This window comes from Puma concolor, chromosome D2 (genome assembly GCF_028749965.1).
Source record: "Puma concolor isolate L17-30 chromosome D2, mPumCon1.1.hap2, whole genome shotgun sequence".
NCBI classification, from domain to species: Eukaryota; Metazoa; Chordata; class Mammalia; order Carnivora; family Felidae; genus Puma; species Puma concolor.
In genome coordinates, this window is record NC_141677.1 from 72,990,902 (window position 1) to 73,014,936 (window position 24,035).

Here is a 24,035-nt window from a genome sequence, read left to right on the forward strand (position 1 = left end):
TAAGAATAATATTGACAGCAATTAAACTAGCATTTCAAGCTTAAATTATGAGTTTAGGGGAAAAGTACTATAATGTGATGGAAAACCTTTATATGTATGTATATATGTATACGTGTGTGTGTGTGTGTGTGTGTGTGTGTTATGGCTGATGAAAATCCTGTGAGGTAGATACTGCTGTTCTCATTTTACAGTGGGAACAGAGAATGAAAGACCTGAAGTAATTGTGTATGCAAAGTCTGATAGCTACTAAGTGACAGGTGAATTGCCAAATCATGTCTGTCTGGCTCTTTATCCAAATCAAGTCATCTTTTACAATTCAGTAAGTTTCTCCTTAATTATAAACTCATGATCTTCTGAATTTCTGGGTAGCATAGCGGTTACCTAAGATCATGAGTGGTACCAAACTGATAATGTGTTTGAGACCTATTTCTGCCAGTGTGCCATGAAATTTACATGGATTTGTCTTGCTGCTTTACTGAACACTTGATAAATTTTATGTCGTTGCATTTTTTTTTTTTTTAACGTTTATTTATTTTTGGGACAGAGAGAGACAGAGCATGAACGGGGGAGGGGCAGAGAGAGAGGGAGACACAGAATCGGAAACAGGCTCCAGGCTCTGAGCCATCAGCCCAGAGCCTGACGCGGGGCTCGAACTCCCGGACCGTGAGATCGTGACCTGGCTGAAGTCGGACGCTTAACCGACTGCGCCACCCAGGCGCCCCTGTCATTGCATTTTTAAAACAATTTTGTGAAATAAGTAGTATTGTTATAACTGTTTTACACACAAGGAAACTGAGGCTTAGGGAGGTTGAGTTACATACTCTTTACAGGACCAAGTTGAGATTCTTGTAGCTTTTCTAAAGTTTTGCCTGTTTCTTTCAGTTTCTCAGTCATGTCTTTTTCCTTTTTCAGTGAAAAGAGAATGTTATACATAGTTCTTAACTTGTTCTTTACAAAGTTAATATGAATGGGTGTGTTTTATAGTAGACAGGGATGCCAAAAGAAAAGTCTAAGCTTATCAAACGGTTCTCTATGATGTAATAATATTTTGTCTCCAAGCTTGTTGATTATTTGAATGTGTATAGTAATAGGAGCTTTTGATGTCTGGTTCTCAGATGGGCTGTGAGTGGTTGGTGAATCCTCAGATTTTTATACAAAATATTATTTATATGAATTTTTGTAGTCAGGGTGTGGTTAGCTTTTACAAGACTCTCAAAAGTGATCTCAGATCTCAAAATGGTAATCACTATTATAGGAAAGAAACTCAAATAATGCTGTATATGTACAATTTAAAAAGTATTTTTTTCAACTTGTGGAATGATCTCAAAAGTAGTTTTTAAATTTATTTTTTACAATAACTTAGGAAGATTATAGAAGGATAAAAAATTCTTCCTACTTTTAATTGCTCATATCTAAGTATTTACATGTATATCACATGTAGACACATATAGGCACTATGTTCATGTATGTTTATATACATATATACACCTGACATATTTCTGTAGATATATATCAGAGTGCTGGAGAGCACTGTCTTCTTCCCCACTCTATGTGTGTTTTATCACTTTACACATTTATTTCCTATTTGTGTATTGTCTGTCCTCTTTCTGTAATCATGTCCACTATGGAAGTTACTAGCCACATATAGCCATTAGTTAAAATTAAATTTTAAAGGTTCAGTTCCTTTGTTAGACTGACTATATTTCAAGTGCTCGATAGCCACATGTGCTGAGTGGCTACTGTGTTGAATGGTAAATATGTAGAATTTTTCTATCATTGCAGGAAGTCCTGCTGGACAGCGTTGTCCTGGAATGTAAGGTCCAGAAGGGCAGAGACAGAATTTTCCCTGTGTTTTTTTCACTTTTTATATTAACAGCTTTATCAAGATATAACTTATATACTACAAACTTTGCCAGTTTAAAGTACATGATTTAATGGTTTTTAAACTATACTTACACTTGTGAAACTATGATAGTAATCTTAGAACATTTTATTATTCCATAAAATAAACCTGTACCCAAGAGCAGTCACTCCCCATTCTCTTCCCCACTCCCCAGCACTAGATCACCACTAATCTGTTTTATCCCCCATGCCAAGAATATTGCCACATTCAATAAATAGTTTTGAATCAGTGAATGACTATGTGTATATATTTTTCTTCAGTCCACTTGGGGAGAAAGTCAAACAATGTAAATAAATTTTTATCTGTGACTTAAAAAAATAATTTCCAGGGTGTCTTATGTAGTCAGGATTAAATCAAACTAATCTTAAACTTTGGATGTATAAAAATTAACTTTCATAATGAGGTTTCTGAGGTATTTAACCATCCTGAGTTATGAAAGCAGTTATGTTTCCAAAAATTTAATAATATAGGAAGTTTGGTAGGCATAATTTTAAGATGACCTTTGCCCCCTGGTGTTACTGTCACGATTTATGTTATATGGCAAAAGGGAGATTATTTGAGTAGTTTTAATCAAGTCACATGAACCCCTTAAAAGCAGTTTTCTCAGGTTGCTGGTAGAAGGGGAAGTCAAAGATTGGAGGCACAAGGACGATTTGACATACCCTTCTGGTTGGAAGATGGAGGGGACCATGCCTAAATGACTGGAGAGGAGTCTCTAGGAGCTAAGAGTACCCCCTGGCCAGTAGTTGTCAAGGAAATGGGAATCTCAGCCCTATAACCTCAAGGAACTGAATTCTGTCAACAAGCCGAATGCATTTAGAAGTGGATTCTTTTCAAAAGCTTCCAGGTAAGAGCCCAGCTCAGCTAGTATTCATCTGAGTCAACAGGGGCTTCTGACCTGTGAAGTAATAAATGGATGTTTTTGAGGTTTCTAAGTTTGTGGTAATTTGTTAACACAGCAATTAAAAAAAATTCAGGAACTTATTTAGCAACAAATCATTGAAAAAGGTATTCTGGTTGAGTTTCAGTTAATCATAGTATTCAGTTAACCAGAAAATTAAATTAATTCCTTAAGTATGGTGGTCTATTGCGTTTTATTATTTTTAACAACAATAATAATGCAGGTTGATTCATACTTTGTGTACTTCCCTTTCCTCCTTGTCTTTGGTCTGCCATGAATGATGGGAATTAACACTCTGAATGGTTGACATAAGTACTAATTAATATTTGGATCCTTGAAAAGAAGATGCTGTGAAATTTTAGCTGTCTGATCCACTTGGCTCTATTTGCCCTACACGATTCTATTCATACCATTCATTTTATTCTGAAATACTACTTGAGCCAATAGTAAGATAATACTATTTTACCTTTACCTCAACCATATAGTACCTAAAAGTGAATAGGAAAAATATAGACAGCTTAAGATTTCAGAATAATTAGTAAACGTGAAGTCAGTTTAGCCAGAAGGGGAAGAGGTTGTCCTTATTATAGATAGTAGATGAATATGAAAAGAATAATACTATGTGGAAGAGACTATGACTAAAAAATGCTTGCACTGTATAGTCATCTCAGTGACTTAAGGCAGTGCTGAGGAAAAATGCATTGATGAGCTAGAATTCTCATATTTGGGAATATAATTATTAAAATTTTAGAGTTCAGAATTTGTTGAGAGATAGGCTGAAAAGTCAGATAGATAATGGTTAAAATATCAGCTTTATCAGTGCAGATATGGAGAACATGAATTTCATGTATGGCCATAATGGATTATCTAATAGTTCACTTCAAAATTAAATTTACCCACAGGCAGAGTTCAGCAACTGAGGGTCCATGTTTCTGGGCAAGACCCTTATATTGCACGGAAGAAAGTAGGCATAATGCACCCTCTCAGCCTGGAGTTGACTCAGCCTTTCATACTCAGTTTTTTCTCCTTACTTTGCCAGTCAGAAGCCACGTCTTCTCCACTGAGGAGGAAGGAAGGAGTGAGGTGTGGGCAGAGAGGCCAGGAGTTTCACTCTAATTAAAATCCCTCCGCATGGAACCATGAGGAGTGAATAATACATTCTCTCTCTTACAATCAGTAGAAAATAAATGAGTACAACTGAATCAGATCTTTTCAAAAATGAAGTATCTTGCCTGGTAACTTAATTTCTTGTTCTCATTGGTGTAGCTTCCGTGCTCAGTATGCATGAAGTCAACTTGACATTAGCCATATTTAACATGGCCAGAAATCTTGAAGTAAATGCCTAATTATAGTATTTGGCCCACAGATGTTTAAGTATTTGAATGAAAGACTTTTGAGTACCCAGAATGGCTTCTGTCAATTCCAGTACAACTTATCTACAGATGAGTATTGACACACAATAGCTAAAAGTTTAAAACACTGAAAGCTATTTTGATGTGGTCTTAGTAAGATTCATCTTACTAAAGGCACTGTTTTGCCTTGGCAACTATTTGAATCCTGGTTGAGACTGGGAAAGATTTGCAATGGGAATACAGTTATTTTGAAGGATCATAGCAAAAGGTTTTACTTGCTGGAGGAGACATGGTGATGGTCTTAACAGTGGCATTCTACCAGAAGTCAATTATTTTTCACCTCAAATCATGCAGAGAGTGTATTATGGGTAGTTCTGTCCTATCAGATGTGAGAGCTAAGCACATCTAAGATATACTGTTTGTTATCACTGAGGCCAGTCTGTAGAAGAATTTTAGTTAGTGCGTGCTGATGCCAGTCAACTATTATAGTTGGCTTGGTTAGTGCACTTCTATGGTGGAATACTTATGTGGCCAGAATACGGTTTATTCAAGTCAGCGTTCTCTAAAGTGGGGTGGTCTCTAAGACGACTTACTGGAGTGTGGGAAGAAAATATTAGGACTTCTCATAGTGTTATTGTTAATTTTGAGTTTTAAAATTTATACTTTATAGTATACGATATTTTAAATAGTACATGTTTATTTAAATGTAAACATACATATATTTGAGTTATGTAATAAAAATTTTTATTGACAAGGGAGCATGTAATTAAAGTGTGAAGACTACTGCTCTAGCAGATGAGGTCACCTGCCTTTTTATTAGGAGTCAGGTGGATGGAGAATACAGACTTAAGAGTGGAGGGCGCACAGTGCACTGGTGAGGAAACTACAACACATACAAGCTCAGCTGTGTAGTACAATAATGTATCACCATGCGGAAAGGAACAGAGCTAATACCAATGAATATAACCTAGAAGTACTCTTTATTTTGTTTAAAACATTGTTTTTCAATTCTTTTTTTTATGTTTATTTATTTTGAGAGAGAGTGTGCACGAGTGGGGCAGGGGCAGAGAGAGAAGGTGTGAATGAGCCGGAGTGGGGGTGGAGAGGGGCAGAGGGACAGAGAGAGAATGTGCCAAGCAGGCTTTGTGCTGTCAGCACAGAGCCCAATGTGGGGCTCAGTCTCACAAACCGTGAGATTAAAAAGCCACCAGGAGCCCACTCTTCGTTTTGTTTAAAAAGGAATTAATAAACTGTTAAACAGTATTTTAACTAAAAACACTGTTTTATAAAAAACTTCCAGGGGTGCCTGGGTGGCTCAGTTAAGTGTTGGACTCTTGATTTCGCCTCAGGTCATGATCTCACAGTTTGTGGGATCGGGCCCCATGTTAGGCTCTGTGCTGTGATAGTGTGGAGCCTGCTTGGGATTCTCTCTCTCCCTCTCTCTCTCTGCTCCTCCCACACTCAGTCATGCTCTCTCTGTCTCAAAATAAACAAACACAGAAATATAAAAAAAACTAAAAAAGGATGGCTTGCAAAGGTGACTCTGCATATAGACTCCCCAAGCGTATTTGACTATTCCTTATTCCTTTAGTGGTTGTTGCCAGCACTAAAACCATTTTTTTTTAATGAAACAGGATTTATTGTCTCAGAGACTTTGTAGTATTACAACTACTGAATTTCTCTTATTTTTATAACGTTTTGATCAAATTTTGTATTCACAGCCAGGATAGAGGACAATAATTCCAATTGATTCAATTTTAGTTTTGTTTAATGTTTGTTGGTGCTGGCTTTCCTGCACTCAGTAGTGGGCATTCCTGTATTTTAAATAGCACAGCATGTTTATTTGATCAGGGACTCTAGATTGGGCAGTTGTAGCTAGATGAGACATTTGAAGGCATATGGGCATGTGACAGGCATCTAGACCGCTATTGGCAATCTTTTTTCTGTAAAAGGCCAGATAATAGATATTTTAGGCTTTGCAGGCTAGATGGTTTCTGTTGCCGCTACTCAACCCTGCTCTTGCAACATGTTAGCAGTCTTAGACATATGTGAGCAAATGGGTGTAGCTGAACTCCAGTAAATCTTCACTTACACAAACAGGCAATAGGCCAGTAGTGTGTGGAGCTCTCATCTAGATTAACATGTCAGTATGGCACTCAATTCAAGAAGAGTCATGCCACAAAGTTTTAAAAAATAAGTTAGTTGTTTGAAACTTAGAATGTATTGTAGAAACATTAGAAATAGCAAGTTCAGTGTCTGTTTCCATGGGGACAATTTCTGCTAACCTCTGTGAATGGCCATACTTTATTTCTTTGCATGCTTGGTAATTTTTTATCATTGTAATGTGATAATTCTGGAAATCAGAGTCTTCTCTCTCAGGGTTTGTTTTTTCTTTTGCTTATGTGGGTTGTAGTTAGGGATTTTTCTAAACTACTTCTGTAATGACTGTATTCTTTGTTGGGTATGCTCTCTAAAGGTTTTGTTCTTTTAGTTTGTGGTCATCTAGTGACAAAGATTTCCCTGGATGCATGAAGCCAAAGGCAAAATAAATAACTCTCCTAGTCTTTGCACATTAACTCTTGTGGGGTATTCCTCCAGTGCTTAGCTCCATTGTTGATGCCTCTGCCTTAGCCTTCGTTTCCTTCTGGCTTTCAGTCTAAAAAGTAGCCAGAGGTGATAATGTAGAGTCTTCTTAGGTCTTTTTTGAGCATGTAGTTTTCCCTGGGGATGCATGTGGCTTCCCAGATTCCCGTTTAGGCCCACATACTGGATAGTTTTTCAATATCCTAATTGTTCAAAGAATCTCTCTCCAGATTTTCCTTCCAGGCTCTTTGTAGATCTGTTGTTTGCTTCGTCTGTAAACTTTTGCCTAATGCAGCAGGGGTTGTCATATTTGCCTTTCAGTGTTTTTGAGGATTGCCTTCTGTATAGCTGTCTTTTTGTTTTTGTTTGTTTGTTTTGCTCTGAAAGGGTTTCATGCTAGGCATGGGATGATTTTCATACTGTATCAGCAAATGATTTTGTGAATTAAATGCAAAAATGTTAGGTAAACTTAGCTGCTCAAGGGAAAAATGCAATTAAATTTATACTTTCTCTCCTTGAACCAATCATAGTAACTGTTAAGTCTATCCTCTCTATTGTTACACCACTGTCATCTGGATCACCCTGTGCAGTCTCAGCATCAGACATTCCCCACTGATTCACTGAATGACTTTCAGCTCCCCAACATAGCAGTGCTGTTTCATGAGCCTCCAAATTTTTACACATGCTTCTGTTGGCAGTACTGTTAAATTTATTCTTACTATATAGTGCTAGATTAAATTTGGTCATATTTTGTTTGGGTTTTTTGCATGAAGGATATTTGTAATTTTAATTTCTTCTTCTGTTGGTTTTGTCAAGTTGTACTATTTAAGGAATTATTCCTTTCATCTAAAATGTTAAATGTATTGGTAGGAGTTGTTCTTAACGTCTTATTTATTTAGTAGCATCAGTAGTGATGTTTCTCTTTTCCTTTTTGATCATGTAATTCATATTTTTTTCTTGGTAACTTTTGCTAGGGGGTTATTAATTTTATTAGCCTTCATGAAGCCAGCTTTTAGTTATGTTAATTTTCTTTATTATATGACTTTTCTATTTAAGAGATTTCTGTTATTATTCTCCTCTTCATATTTCCTTTTCTTTTCTCTTTTCTTTTCTTTTTTGTTCTTTCTTTCTCCCTCCCTCTTCCCTTCGCTTCCCTCCCCTCCCCCTCCCCCCTCCCCCTCCCCTCCCCCTCCCCTCCCCCTCCCCCCTCCCCTCCCCCTCCCCTCCCCCTCCCCTCCCCCTCCCCCCTCCCCTCCCCCTCCCCTCCCCCTCCCCTCCCCCTCCCCCTTTCCATTTCCTTTCCTTTCCTTTCCTGTTTGTTTATCTTTGAAGGAGAGAGAGAGCCAGAACATGAGCTGGGAGGGGCAGAGAGAGAGAGGGAGACACAGAATCCAAAGCGGGCTCCAGGCTCTGAGCTGTGAGCACAGAGCCTGACTTGGGGCTCAAACTCACAAGCAGTGAGATTATGACCTGAGCCCAAGTTGGACACTTAACCAACTGAGCCGTACTTCATACTTTCTTTTGGTTTAATTTACTGTTCTTTTTCTAGCTTCTTGAGCTGTGTAACCTTGGATAATTGATTTTCAGTTTTCTAATATGCACATCAAGAGCTAAAATTTGTCTCTAAATGCTGGCTTAGCTTCATCTCATAAAATTTGATATGTTGTGGTTTTAATATTATTCACTTAAAAATATTTTCTAATTGTCTTGTTGACTGAGTGGCCTGTTACTTAATTTGCAACTATTTGGGGATTTTAAATTTATCTTTTTTTTGTGTGGTCACTCTATGGGACTGCTGCTAATTTCATGGTTTTTGGATGCGTGATTACCGTAGCCAGTTGTTATTGATTAAATTGATTTAATTCGATTCTGGTGTTACTTGTTGGCATGGCTTAAGAACAAGTCGTCATACGAAGAAGGTGGGAATTTATTTTTCTTACTGTCAACTCTGGCTTCGGAAGGATTTTTGCAGGCTCAAGGTTCTCATGCGCATCTACCCATATGACACCTTCCTAGGTCTTAGGGTTTTACTTCCTCTTAGGGGCACTCTCCTAACACTGGAGTTTTGCCATGGCAGCGAATTAGACTTTTTCTGTAATTCTGCTCGTCTCACAATCTGATCCTGGGCCTGCTTTTCAGCTTGATCTTCTTTCTGGCTTCAGGAGTAGAAATTGCCTTTAAATATGAGAGTCTCCTGGCTTTTACACTCTACCTAAAGCTGGATTGGTGGATGATGAACTGAGCCTTACCCGATGCTGGGAAAACTGTTCATTGCCAGGTGTCTCACTAGAGGCACTCTGCTGCAATTGACTTCCTTTCGCACATCAGTGACCTTTTAGAGCAGTCATCTAATGCCACAGTCCTTGTGATTACCCTTGCTACTGTACTTCTCAAATATTAGAGCTGTTGCATTAGCCTGTTGTCAGTGCATAACCTTCCACTGAACAAGTGGAAGTCTTAGTCATTGTGATGCTGTAGCTTGCCAGGAGTTGTTGCTACTCTGTCTACCATCTGCCCAGTGAGTGATCCAACCCCAGAATCCGGTCCCGAAGATCTGCTTCCTGGTGGTAACTGTTAGTTTGGTCACCCTCCCCTCCGCCACCCTGAAGCAGAAGTATCTGCTTTTACACTGAGAATCAAGCACATGTAGTATACTTGGGAGATGCAGGGGTGTTGACAGAGCAGTATAGAGGAGAAAAGTAGCCAGTTAGAAGTATGTTACCAAGTCAGCTACCACAGTGGGTGACTAGCATTTAATCCCGCAAGGAAGTACTGGGGGAGGGGGGAATGTCCTTCAGTATTATCCCAACAAAGAGGTAAGGAAGCTTGGGGGTACCCTTACCAAATCATTCATTGGCTAGGGGCTACCCCTCGGAGGATGCTGATTTATAGATAGGCACTTTCAGCTCAGCATATGCAGAGGAAGTGTGGGTTCCAGCAGCTAGAGGGGAGCCTCCAGCAAAGATGCAGGTGCTCATCTGAGGAAGTTAGGTTGGAATGTGTGGAAATAGTGAGGGGGTCTGAGAGGATATGGGGGTAGCACAGACACTGTCAGCTACTTCATAAGGTGTGTCTGTTTTCAACTATGCAACATAATACCAACTGACTTTGTGAAATTGTAATTTATTCCCTTGACAACTCTTTTTTTTTCCACATCTTTGCCAATATTTGGTATTATTCTTTTTAATTTCGGCCATTTTGTTGTGTGCATAGTGGTGTGATACTGGGATTTTATTTTGCCTATTCTTGATTATTTTGGGTCTAAATATTATTTTGGGTCTAAATATTATTTTGGTTGATTGGTTTGGGTCTAATCAGAAAAGAGAATCACAGGGGCGCCTGGGTGGCGCAGTCGGTTAAGCGTCTGACTTCAGCCAGGTCACGATCTCGCGGTCCGTGAGTTCGAGCCCTGCGTCGGGCTCTGGGCTGATGGCTCAGAGCCTGGAGCCTGTTTCCGATTCTGTGTCTCCCTCTCTCTCTGCCCCTCCCCCGTTCATGCTCTGTCTCTCTCTGTCCCAAAAATAAATAAACGTTGAAAAAAAAAAAAAAAAGAAAAGAGAATCACAGTAATTTTAACAGGAGAAGTTTAATGAAAAGAATATTTGACTGTAATAGGGATTGGAATAATGAGAGATTGGCTAGTAAGAAGTAATGGGAATTCCAAAGAATGTAGAAATAGTGGATAAAAGGAGCAGCCACTACTATTCTTATGGTTGATAAGGAACACTTAAGAGCACCCCAACTCCTGGCCTGAGATCCAGACCTTGTTGGGAGGGCATGGCTGTGGCTCACTGAATGGTGCAGTTGCTGTAATGCTGCCCTGGTAGAAATTACTTGTTATCTGCCCTTGGGAATTTGCTATGTTTATCTTATTGGAAGATGGGGTGTGCTGTTTATGGGGCAGTGTCTCACTGAAGGCACTCTGCTGCAGAATTGTCTGAGGGGAGGTGCTGGGAGAGGCTGTTGGTGGCTGGGTTACTGGCCATTGCATACTATAGGAGCCTAGTTCCGGAGAAACCAAGCTGCAGGAGCTTGGTGAGGAAGTACATTGGAACCACCAAGCAAAACTCTTTCCTCCTGCGATCTCTCTAGTGCACTCTGTTGACAAAGTATGCCAACTTAACATCATGCCATCTGACAAAGAAAAGATATTTAAAGGACCCAGATCCATTTTCACATAGGCAGTGTGGATTTTGAGGTGAGAGGCAATGGATAATTGAACAGTCTACCCTTTGATTATTCATCTTCTTTATCCTTCCTTCTAAACATTGGGGCGCCTGGGTGGATCAGTCAGTTGAGCGTCCGACTTCGGCTCAGGTCAGGATCTCGCAGTTTGTGAGTTCGAGCCCTGCATCGGGCTCTGCTGACAGCTCAGAGCCTGGAGCCTGTTTCAGATTCTGTGTCTCCCTTTCTCTACCCCTTCCCCGCTCATGCTCTGTCTTTCTCTGTCTCTCAAAAATGAATAAATGTTAAAAAAATTTTTTTAAACATGTATGAATTCTCCAACAACCAAGCAACACTGTATTTCTAAGAAGATACACGTCTTCAACTGAAGTTCTCACCCTTTGTTCCAAATGAGGAAATACACAGTTCCAAGAACCATTGTATCTATGATTGGTTGTATTAATTACTCTTCATATCTGGTCATAGTCATACTGAATATGCCATTATCTAAAGTCTAAATTGTCAAGTTAGCTTACAACTTGTATGTAAAATAAACATGGGAAGGAGAGAAGATCTGCACATGACAAGCAAATAGAAACTATGTAAAGCTGTTATGATCTTTGTTTCTATGATTTGTTACAAGATGATAATTGATATCTGTGGTTTTGTTCTTCCAGTCCTTATTTTTGTTTCCCCTGCTCTCACCTAGAATCTCAACATGTTGGGAGTTTCACCTGGTGGAATGACACAAAGCCAGTGGGTTGAATTCTCAGTCGTCCTGCTGTAGTTTAGATATTTTTTCTGGGCCTGTCTTGTAGATCTCTCACCCTGTTTTAGCTGTGTTTGAATGTGCTGTAAACCTGTGCATCAGAATTACTTTTTATAGTTTTCAATTAACTGCCAAAATTTTAAATCTTGTCCTTTTGTCTTTTTGAATTTGGTGAAGCATATTTGTTTTATAGGACACATCTGATCATCTCTGTAATTGAAATATCTTCGGGTCTCTTCCTGTTGTCTGTTGGTTCTTATTTTGCTGTCTTGCGTCTTCATATGTTGTATTATCTTTAATCATGCTGGACATTTTATTTGAAAAATTATTGGAAGGAATAATGTGAGGCCTAGAATAATGTTACCTTTCTTTGGAGAGTAATTTTGTATCTTCTGTTAGGAGCTTTGACATACTGGCAGTTCCAGTATCACCTGAAGCCAATTGTTAAGTCTTGGGGTTTTCTAACACCCAGTTGACTCATAGCTAGGCTGAAGTCCATGTTGTGGCTGGTTTATTTCTGATACACTCTTACCCTAGTAACAGGTCATTGTGTCTCAATTCCAAGTGCCATATTGTTTGAGCCTCTACCTTTTGTGAGCCTTTGCCTTCAATTTTATCTCCCTCCCTCTATCAGGCTGCCAAAAGCACTCATCGTCCTGATGCTGTCTTCTTGATAGACAAGTCTCTCCAGAGCAAAAACAGCTCTGAATGGTTGCCTCCTTTTAAAGAATTTTCAACTTTTGGGTCTTGGGTTGGTAGATGCTACCATTTTGCTACTTATAAGACGCTTTTAAGATTTTAAAATTATTCCTTAGCTTTTAAAGCTGTTTACAATACAGGGTTTGTCTGAATTACCTTATCTGGTATTATTGAAAGTGAAAAATTAGGACAAGTTTTTTAACCTGTTCTTTAAATTGCGCCTCACTTTTCTCATCTGTAGTATGGGATTAATAATTACAACCTCATAAGGTTTTTGAGATTTTTAAATGAGGTAGCACATTAGGCACTTACAGTAGATCGTGACACATGGAAACGTGTCAATAAATGGCTCAATTTATTATTACATTAATTTGAGAATATTGGAATTTGTTCTTGAAAACCTTTTCCAAGTATAAAATAGCCCCTTTATTACCTAAAGTAATTTGCAGGGATTATGAAAGACTTACAAATAACATTCTTTTTTGACTGACATTTCTGTCAACCATGATTTAGGTAAATGAAGCTTTTTGTTTTTGTTTTTGTTTTTGTTTTTTCCCCTAGTGTATTTGAGACTTTATACTGTAAGGAAAATTTAATTTATCTAAAACTAGATAATGACCCTGAGATCTATGTGCATATGTGTATATTATGTGTGATATATGTGTTTATATATAAGTGATATATAAAGACTGATAAGCCCTTGTGTGTATATGTATATGTTTGTATATATAAATATATAAAGGCTAAATGGGAAGATATCTTAATTATTTAAAATATGGTCTTTTGTGGGTGAAACAATTGGATTGGAGCTAAGGAGGTACCAATGAAGTAGAACTGAGATCTTGTTTTAAATATTTTTAAATTCTGAAAACTGAAATTTTTCTTAAAAAAATTAAAAAAAGATTTTTAGGCAGAGTATGAATTGGGGAAAGAGGCAGAGGCAGAGAAGGACAGAGGGAGAGAGAGTGAGAATCTTAGGCAGGCTCCATGCTTGGTGTGGAGCCCAACATGGGTCTCCATCCCACAACCCTGGGACCATGACTTGAGCTGAAATCAAGAGTTGGGACACTCAGCCCACTGAGCCACCCAGGCGCCCCGAAAATGGACATGTTTCTAATGGTCTTTTTCTTTTTTATGTTTTAAATAGAGGATAATTATAAATAGAAGATAGTTACATCAGCAGTCCTGGTACGTGGGAAACAAATTCAGTGACAGATGGTAGCTATTCTTATGGTGAACATAGCACAGTGTATAGACTTTTTAAATCACTGATTTGTACACCTGAAACTAGTATAATATTGTGTGTTTACTTAGATTAGAATAGATAAATAAATAAGTAACTTACTACGTGAGAATGAGTGAGAACTACAAAAACAAAAGCCAAAAGCAAATACAGCTAACAGTGGGACTCTGAAGCTGGTGTGTACAAAACACAATTGCTCTGGTTCATTGAACTGCATCTTTTAAAGTGTGTTTGACCTTCCAAGGTCTTTTGCCTCCACCTTATTTGTGTACAGATGCAATTTAACTTCATCTATTTTGCATCCAGATTAAACCCATCAGCACAATATTCAGTCTTGCAGTGTGTGTGTTTTTTAAAAAATATTTATTTTGGAGAGAGAGAATCTGAGTGGGGTGGGGCAGAGAGGGGGACAGAGGATCTGAAGCGGGCTCTGCGCTGACAGCAGAGAGGCTCATGTGGGGCTTGAACTCACAAACCGTGAGATCATGACCTGAGCTGAAGTTGGACATTTAAGTGACAAGCCACCCAGGCTCAGGTGTGTTTTTACTGTGTAAAATAAAACCAAGTATGTCAAGGTTTAAAGAAATACAAAATAAATTCTTTCAAGATGTAGAGAGATGTATAGCAATTTGGAAATTTTCCTAATTTGTAAATATTTTTTTCCCTGTTAGAAAATGCTACATCCTGTTTCTTTGATTTGATGTCTTTTTAATTTTCTTATGCTACTATATGTCTTAAAGTTACTTTAAGGTACTTGTTTTCATGATTTTGTTTTCTAGGTTAACCGAACCTTCTGGATATTTAACAGATGGTCCAATTAACTATAAATATAAAACTAAATGTACATGGCTAATTGAAGGCTAGTAAGTATATAATTTGAATTAATTTATTTTATTCTTAAATGACAAAGAAGGTGATCATATAAATGTTAAAGCATTATCTTATAGTGTAATTTTGTAGTTCTATAATTCATGCGATTGCTTATAGTTTATTCAGTCATTATTCACGATATTTTTAAATGAGATTTACAACTTTTAGATATCACATTTAATATAAATTATAGTACCCCTTTACTTGTGATAGTAGTTTGTTACATATATTTTATTTTTGAGTTATGTTAGTGTGGCAGTAAATTGAGTAGGCATTTTGGCTTTCAACATCTTACGGAGTTTGAAGATGCCCTAGAAAGTATAAAAATATTCCATGCTGAATTATGCCATTGGTTCACACTAGTCAGCATTTCAGTTATAAAATAGTTATATATATGTTTTAAGTAGAAGATAAAAAAAAAAAGAACATTTTGTAGGAGAGAGTTAATTATCCTTTTATAGTATTTTTCAGTAATTGGGCTTGAGATTGAATTGATCTATTTAAACATACTGTGAATAGATCATAAATGAATTGATAGAAGTTATTTTTGAACCATTTTATGATTTGGAAAATGTTTTTTTGGGGGGAGGGTTACTTAGAAAGTTTTTAGAACTTAAAAGTTATTCTCTGTGCATCTATGCTCTCATTTTGTTTGTGTTTTACTTGTTTGTTTTTTGTTTTTTAAGTAAGCCCAGTGTTGGGCTTGAACTCATTACCCCAAACTCAAGGGTCACATGCTCTACTAACTGAGCCAGACAGGCACCCCCCCCCCCCGCCCTTCTCTTTTCATTTTGTTCATTTGTTAATAGTATATCAAGACCTTTTGATTAAAATTTCAAGACCATATTGGTTGGGGCCTTTAGTTAATAAGGACTGTGTAGAAATGAGTTGCTACTTTTTGAGTGTTGAATTTTAGAAATCAACTTTATTTAACTGTAATTTGCATACAATACAATGTTTATTAAGTGTACAGTTCAATAAAGTTTCAATAATGTAATCTATGTAATGTCCACTTTAATCAAGACATAGAACATTTACTGCTGACTAAATTTTCAGAAAATGGTGATTTGTATATATAGCCTATTAATAGATTTTGAAGTTGTGTGTCATTTTTGCTATTTATTTATTTATTTATTTATAATCTCTACACCCCACATGGGGCTCAAACTCATGACCCTGAGATGAAGAGTCACATGCTCTTTTGACTGAGCCAGCCAGGTGGCCCTCATTTTTACAATTTAGATATGACTCTTTATCATTCTTTTTTTGACACTGGTGACTTAAGAATGCATAGAACATTTTCTGTAAATAGGTTTTTTTATCCAGTATTCTGCTAAAAATTTTTTCGGACTGTGCTTTGAATATTGCATATTAATTTAAACGTATTTTAATAATTTTTTTTCAGTCCAAATGCAGTGTTAAGATTAAGATTCAATCATTTTGCAACAGAATGTAGCTGGGATCATATGTATGTTTACGATGGAGATTCAATATATGCACCTTTGATAGCTGTTCTTAGGTGAGTAATTCTGTTTAACTGATGAGCCTATAGTTGTAGAAAAGTAACTAAAATTTTTGAATTTTAAATATACCGCTCTGTGCTTTAAAAAGTCCAGCAGAGATATTGATTGCTCAATTTCAAAGGTGATTATAATACAATGTTGCATACTGTGTCAACTGAGATGTATATAACAGTATAAATGCTGATTTAGGAAAGATCAATAAGTACTCTCAGAAATTCTTGTTAAGTATCCTTTATTCTCCTACATATAGTTTATTCTTTTAAAGCAATTTGAATATGTTTTCAGAACTACCTGTTGTAGAGATTAATGTGAGTTCTAGTTAACAAAGAAATAATAGACAAATGTATATATTTTTTATAGTTGTCTATTTATTATAGTGAAATGAGAAATTTTCAATTCTGTACAGAAGGTCAAATTATACTTTATGGAATGTTTTAATAAAAAGTGTGTTTCTTTCATTTCTCAAAATTTGGGAATTAAAAAAAAATTTTTTTTAATATTTATTTTTGAGACAGAGAGAGACAGAGCATGAGCAGGAAAGGGGCAGAGAGAGAGAGGGAGACACAGAATGTGAAGCAGGCTCCAGGCTCTGAGCTGTCAGCACAGAGCCCGACGCGGAGCTCCAGCTCACAGACTGTGACACGATCATGACCTGAGCCAAAGTCGGACGCTTAACTGACTGAGCCACCCAGGAGCCCCAAAATTTGGGAATTTTGATTGTTCCAAAATATTTATTGTTAGGTAGTCAGACTTAATTTTAAAGTTACAGCATTTTCAATATCAATTTAAAAGTCTTTTCTATGTATGTATGTACGAATTATTCTAAAATGTTTTATGAATAGGAGAAAATATATTAGGCACAGGAAAAATGAGGATCATGTAATGTTACTTTTGTGTGTAATTTAACTAACATGATTGTTGACCACAATTGCTGATTACGTTATTCCTTGTATTGGTTATTTCCATAGTATTGCTTACATGATCTGTCATTTGAAAAATTTTAAATAAATTATACAAGCTTATTGTTCCCTTCAAATTTTTAAAAATTTTATTTTTACTATTTATGTTGCAAATATTCTGTTTACTAGGAATGTGAACTATTATTTTTTGCATAGACATGTAAGGACTTGTATTTCTGAATGAATATTTCACAGTGACGCTTTAGGGTCTTAGATACAGTCTGTAATACTGCTTTTGCTCTAAACGCTTTCAGAATTTAATTTTTCAGTTGTTTGAAAGTTATTTAAAGGGTTGCCATAAGTAGCCCTTTCGTCCAAGGACAATACATAGAAAATGGAGTTCAGAGAAAGAGATACCATATGTTTTCACTCATATGTGGATCCTGAGAAACTTAACAGAAGACCATGGGGGAAGGGAAGGGGGAAAAAACGTTACAAACAGAGAAGGAGAGAGGCAAACCATAAGAAACTCTTAAATACCGAGAACAAACCGAGGGTTGATGGGGGCTGGGGGAGAGGGGAAAGTGGGTATTGAGGAGGGCACTTGTTGGGATGAGCACTGTGTGTTGAATGGAAGCCAATTTGACCGTAAATTATATTTAAAAAAAAACAAAACAAAACAACCATTCATTTGATACACAGTTTCTCCAATAAAGAGAAAGAGATACATAAAAAAAGAAAATGGAGTAGTCATGTGAGTAATTCTATTGTAGGATAATTTATTGTAACAATTAGATAAGATTCTGGGTTAATACATTAATTTTTATCAATTTAGGTTTTAGTCAGCTATCATTATTTTTATGTCGTTGTAGACTGACCATCATTTAGATGTGTGCCTTTCCATTTGTTTTCCTAGTAGTTATAATGACTTTGCATTAATTGACAGTGATCCATTAACACTCTTACCAATGTTTTTTTGATACTAAAGGAAACTTTTGTAAGCTAGTTAGCAGGTTGGGATTTACTCTGATGGAGCCATTGACTTTTCATTGGCAAGTGTTCCTATTGGCTATCTTTTTTTTTAATTTTTTTTTTTCAACGTTTTTTAATTTATTTTTGGGACAGAGAGAGAGAGACAGAGCATGAACGGGGGAGGGGCAGAGAGAGAGGGAGACACAGAATTGGAAACAGGCTCCAGGCTCTGAGCCATCAGCCCAGAGCCCGATGCGGGGCTCGAACTCACGGACCGCGAGATCGTGACCTGGCTGAAGTCGGACGCTTAACCGACTGCGCCACTCAGGTGCCCCTCCTATTGGCTATCTTGAAGGAGATTGAAAGATGTTGCAAGATGTTTATTGAGTATCCACTTGATGCTAATCAATGTACTAGGCAGTTTAAATGTCATCAAATTCTCACAAGGATCTGTGGAAGAGGTACTAATATCCCCATTTTATAGTTGAGAAAATTGAGACTCAGAGAAGTTGTTTTACTTCTAATAGGTGGTGGAGCCAGGATTAGAACATGACCATCTCCTGACCTAAAAGCCTGTAACACAGAGTCTAAGTGTTTGAATTATTTTAATTTTATAAGTATATATTATTCAATAAACATTTGATAACTTAATTCCAGAGACTATCATAAGCCTGGGGGATATAGTAAGGATTAAGATTAGGCTATTGCAGTGACTTCACATACCAGGTACCTGGAGTTGGGCCAGACTTCATAGATTGAGTGCATAGCCCTTCATAGAACTGTCCTTAGTTGAGATACCAGCTGCAGGTCCCCAGGTCATGCGCACTTCTGACCAGCTGGCTACAGATTTAAGGGTGCCCATCACTTCTTCAGGTTCAATAATTCAGTAGAATGACTCACAGAACTCAGGAAAACACTGTATCTATTATAGTTTTATGATAAAGGATAAAAATCAGGACCAGCCAAATGAAGAGATGTATTGAATGAGGTCTGAGAGGATCATAAACACAACTTTGTCTTTGGGATATGTTCCCTTCACATCACTATCCAGGAAGATTACCTGAGCTACAGGTATCCAGAGTTTTTGTTGGGGTTTCATTATGCAGGCACGATTGATTGAATCATTGGCCACAGGGTCGAACTGTGTCTCTAGTCCCCTTCCTCTCTCTGGAAGTTTGATTTATTGTGGCTCAAGGCCCCAACACTTTAATTGCATGGTTAGTCTTTATGGTGTGGCCAGCTCCCATCCTGAGTCACTCATTAGCATAAATGAGTAGAGTTCCCCATGCATAACAGAACTGAACTGCTCCTATCACTTGGGAAATTCCAAGGATTTGGAGGCTACATCAGTACACAGCAGTTAGGCACTGGTGGTGGCATGCACACAGATTTTTTTTTTTTTTTTTTTACCGACACAAAGAGCATTATACATTCATAACATTATACATTCATAACAAAGGTTATGAAAAGAGTGCTGTATGATTTTAGAAGAAGTAATTAATTCTTCATGGTGAATTTCATCATGAGTACAAGAATGGCAGGCAAAGTATGGGGGTATGATAGGACGTTCTTGGTAGAGAAAAACATGTACAAAGGCATAGACTTATTAAAGAGCATTGTATTTTGGGCTAATATAAGTAGTTATGAGTAATTTGATCATAGGAAATGAGAAGGGATTGGTAGGAGCCAGATTACCCAATGAACAGTAATTGGTACATCTACTGAATGCTTATCATGTGCCAGGCAGTATGCAAGAGTTCTTTGTATATATTTACTCATTTAATCCTCATAATAACCCTTTAGTTAGGGATTATTATTGCCATGGAGTTTATAAGTTCTCCATTTATAAATGCGGAATTGAGGCACAAAGAGATTCACTGAGTGCCTCAAAGTTGCCTGGCTAGTAAGTAATATAGTCAGAATATAAACTCAGGTTTTATAATCCCTTAATCACTGTAGTGCTTTTTTGTATGCCACACTAAGGAAACTGCACTTTATTCTATAGGCAAGACTTTTTAGAATGTGGAGAGTGGATTGTAATAGAGAAGTGTTATTTTTTATTGTGCACTGGATGTCATGTTTGTAAAATATGTAGTAATAATTTGGGGTCTAGAAAGATAATATATTCCTGTAGAGTGTGCATGGGAACACTGGCAGGCCCTGGAGGGCCTATCTTTTACTAGTTCACTTTTACTCATAGTCTTTGGGGCCCCAGGTCAGAGCGAGAACCATGGGTTCCACTTTTTGTTTTCTTATTTGTCTAAAGCAACCCAGTTTTTTAGCCATTCAAACCTCATCTCTGACTTTGAAATCAACAAATGCCCTTAAGGAGAAATGGCCCCGATAACTGGGCTCACCATCTTCTTAGTTCTCCAGTACCTTCAAACATATTTTTGTTTGTATGTTGTCATTTTTCTAGATGACTTCAGTGAGAGGGTTAGTTGGTCCAAATTGCCTGATGTGTCATGCACGATGTGGAAACCCTCTTTTTTACAGTTTATTTTTAAAAATAAAGACTTTATATAAAGTACCTTTATTCTTTAAATAATTCTTTTTTTAAAAAAAAGGACTTATAAATAAGTAACCAAGTAAACAATTATGTTCCTTGTTTCAGAGAGATTAATTATATCTGTTAATATTATTTCTAGTAATGTACTCACTTTGATGTAATCTCACTGTATTGAAAAATATATGTAAGACTGGTATTATAGAATTTGAAATCTTTTGGGGCGCCTGGGTGGCGCAGTCGGTTGAGCGTCCGACTTCGGCCAGGTCACGATCTCGCGGTCCGTGAGTTCGAGCCCCGCGTCAGGCTCTGGGCTGATGGCTTGGAGCCTGGAGCCTGTTTCCGATTCTGTGTCTCCCTCTCTCTCTGCCCCTCCCCCGTTCATGCTCTGTCTCTCTCTGTCCCAAAAATAAATAAAAAACGTTGAGAAAAAAAAAATTAAAAAAAAAAATTTGAAATCTTTTGACAGTCTTTTATTTTTTTTTAATTAAAAAAAAATTTTTTTTAACGTTTATTTATTTTTGAGACAGAGAGAGACAGAGCATGAATGGGGGAGGGTCAGAGAGAGGGAGACACAGAATCCGAAGCAGGCTCCAGGCTCAGAGCTGTCAGCACAGAGCCCAACGCGGGGCTCGAACTCACAGACCGTGAGATCATGACCTGAGCCGAAGTCGGCCGCTTAACCAACTGAGCCACCCACGCGCCCCTTGACAGTCTTTTAAAAAGGTTTTGTTTCTTCATAAACATTAGTTAGTAGATGCAGTAATAATTAGAAAAGCATTAAGATTTGATTACTTTTTGTTTGCTTGGAGAGTATATAAGATAAATTATTTGACTGTTCTATATCACTTTGTTCTGTCAAATATGATTTGAATGAGTAGTTCAGGTCCTGGGTGATGCATACACATAAATTTATTTTTTTTTATTTTTTTTTTAATTTTTATTTTTTTCAACTTTTATTTATTTTTTTTTGGGACAGAGAGAGACAGAGCATGAATGGGGGAGGGGCAGAGAGAGAGGGAGACACAGAATCGGAAACAGGCTCCAGGCTCCGAGCCATCAGCCCAGAGCCCGACGCGGGGCTCGAACTCACGGACCGCGAGATCGTGACCTGGCTGAAGTCGGACGCTTAACCGACTGCGCCACCCAGGCGCCCCTACCTACACATAAATTTAACAGTGCCTAAAAGAATGGGCTTTTTCGAGTAGTGTCACTTGTTGTTAGTAGCTTCTTTTCTCATATTGCATGTTTTCACAGATTTAAGAGGGTAGCATGGTGTAAGTAAATGAAGATATGTAATTTTTCCTCTTCAACGAGGAGATTTAAAAAGGGAAAAGTACCAATTACTACCTGGTTACTAACTCAGAACTCTTACACATTTATGTCTGCTGCACCACCCCCCTCCCCTGCCCCCACTGTTTTCTTTTGTGTGCATATGAGCTTAAGTGTCTTTTGGAATATTAATATAATTTGATAAGTATGCAAATTTTGAAAAAATATAAATAGTGTATATTTTTAGATGACCTAAAATACCTAGATTAGTATACTGGAAGTATACAAGTTTAATGAGAATGTCATTGTAATCACTTAGCTAGTGTGGAGTGTTCCTTCTGGCTTCATCAGAATTTGCAACCAGAGGGAAAAGGCAGAGGCGAATTAAGTGAAGGTTTATACATGAGTTAAGAGACCACCCTCTAGTACTGTAACAGTTGGATGGACAGCAGGATAAAAGGGAGCAATGGGCCATTGCCGTCCAAATGGTGTGAAGGAAGAAAAGGAGTGTGATGGTATGAAAGCAATGTTCATTCACTGGCAGCAGTAGGAGGGCTAAATGGGTGAAAAATGGATAGCACCTTGTTTTCGACTTAACCCTTCTTCTAGTTGCTTATCCTGTTATAGATATTTAGTGGTGATAACAAGAATATTTTTGAGTAAGTTTTATGTGGTTAGTAGCCCTATGTATATTAATATATACAACGTTCAATTTTGCTCTCTTACAGTGGTTTGATAGTCCCTGAAATCAGGGGAAATGAAACTGTGCCTGAAGTTGTTACAACATCTGGCTATGCACTGTTACATTTTTTTAGTGATGCTGCATATAATCTAACTGGTTTCAACATTTTTTATTCGTAAGTATTTTTTTAAAAATTTCATATCATAATGGTTGTTATAATTCAACTTCCAAGAATTTATTGTGTTTATATGAATTTATTATGTCTTCTATATGAGGAGCAGGCTAGTATGTTAAATTTCAGAATTGCGAGATCTCTTCCTAAGTGACATAAAATCTTAATATGCCTCAAAGTACTGTCTAAGCTCATATTAGGATAATTTCTGAGTCTCAGGACATTACAGTGGTAAGTTTGGTTGACAGTTATTTATGAAATTTAAAATTGTTGGTAAATGATTAAGTAAACAACTACAAACAAGTGTAACTTTACTTGTAGCAGTAGGTATGTGGGATTAGAGGGAGTCTTCATCCATGTCTGTGCTTGAAGGAATTTTACTGCTAATTCGAAGATGGGTTTGTAAACTAAGTTTGTGTAGCCCTTCTGCTTTCCAGGGCTGTAATGGATACTTTATGTACATTATGTTTTTTGATTCTCTTTACAACAATTCTGCGAAATGGGTATTTTCCCCATTTTATGTGTGAGGAAATTGAGGCTTAAGATAAGGTAGGTGGATAATACCACTGTCTCGTCATTTAAATAGAAAAGTAATTTGTATTAAGAATCTAGTATGTAGCTGACACTTTATAAGTTTTTACATCTGGAAGTCCCAGGGGTGAAGTGAAGGAGCCAGAGATGCTTCCAGATGCTTTCACAGGAATGGCCATAGGGGAACTTCATAGACTTTTTAACCCCTTTTCTTCAGGAATGTAGAATATAGCCAGAGAATTTTCCACCATGAATAAGATACTCTAAATGTCTTCAGAATGTTAAAATTTAAAATCAGCAAGTTGTTGCAGAATTCATTTGTCTCAAGTATGTATGCAAGGAAGAATAAATATAGAGTAGGATATAATTGGTTAAAGGGCTTGAAAATAAAATTTTATTAACATCCTTTTTTTTTATGACAGTGTATAGGTGATAGCATGCTATTTAAATATTATTATATAACCAGGTTATATCTTGGCTTTTCATGTAGTTTCAGGTATTCCTGAATTTAATTTTTTCTGTAAAATTGTATATTCAAAACATTTCAGTACTTTATAAAACATTGCGCTTGGAACTGTATAGATTCTGCAAATGTTGAGTATGTAGTCCTTGGAAGTTTGGAGTCTTAGTAGCAAAGTAAACTCATTGAATTAATTAATGCAAATTGCAAATAAATATTTAAATTTTCAAAAAATGTTTATTATTTTTTGAGAGAGAGAGAGAGAGGGTGAGAGTGAGTGCATGCTAGTAGGGAGGGGCAGAGAGAGGGGGAGGCACAGAATCCGAAGCAGGCTTCAGGCTCCGAGAGCTGTCAGCACAGAGGCTGATGGAGGGCTTGAACTCATGAACTGTGAGATCATGACCTGAGCTGGTCGGATGCTTAACCGACTGAGCCACTCAGGCGCCCCAATTGCAAAGAAATATGAACTGAATTGCATTAAGGATAAAAGGGTACAGAGTAAAGAACTGAAGTCACATGGTGAAATTGTGTTCA

General features: G+C 37.3%; 1 protein-coding gene across 2 annotated transcripts in view; it reads left to right on the forward strand.

Moving 5' to 3' along the window:
* Positions 1-24,035, forward strand: part of ATRNL1 (attractin like 1) — a 772,750-nt gene that overhangs the window by 16,614 nt on the left and 732,101 nt on the right. For both annotated transcript variants that reach the window (XM_025917756.2, XM_086680957.1), the window contains exons 2-4: positions 14,394-14,477; positions 15,890-16,003; positions 22,385-22,513. In XM_025917756.2, the coding sequence (XP_025773541.2) occupies positions 14,394-14,477; positions 15,890-16,003; positions 22,385-22,513 (327 nt within the window). The remainder of the gene's footprint in view (positions 1-14,393; positions 14,478-15,889; positions 16,004-22,384; positions 22,514-24,035) is intronic.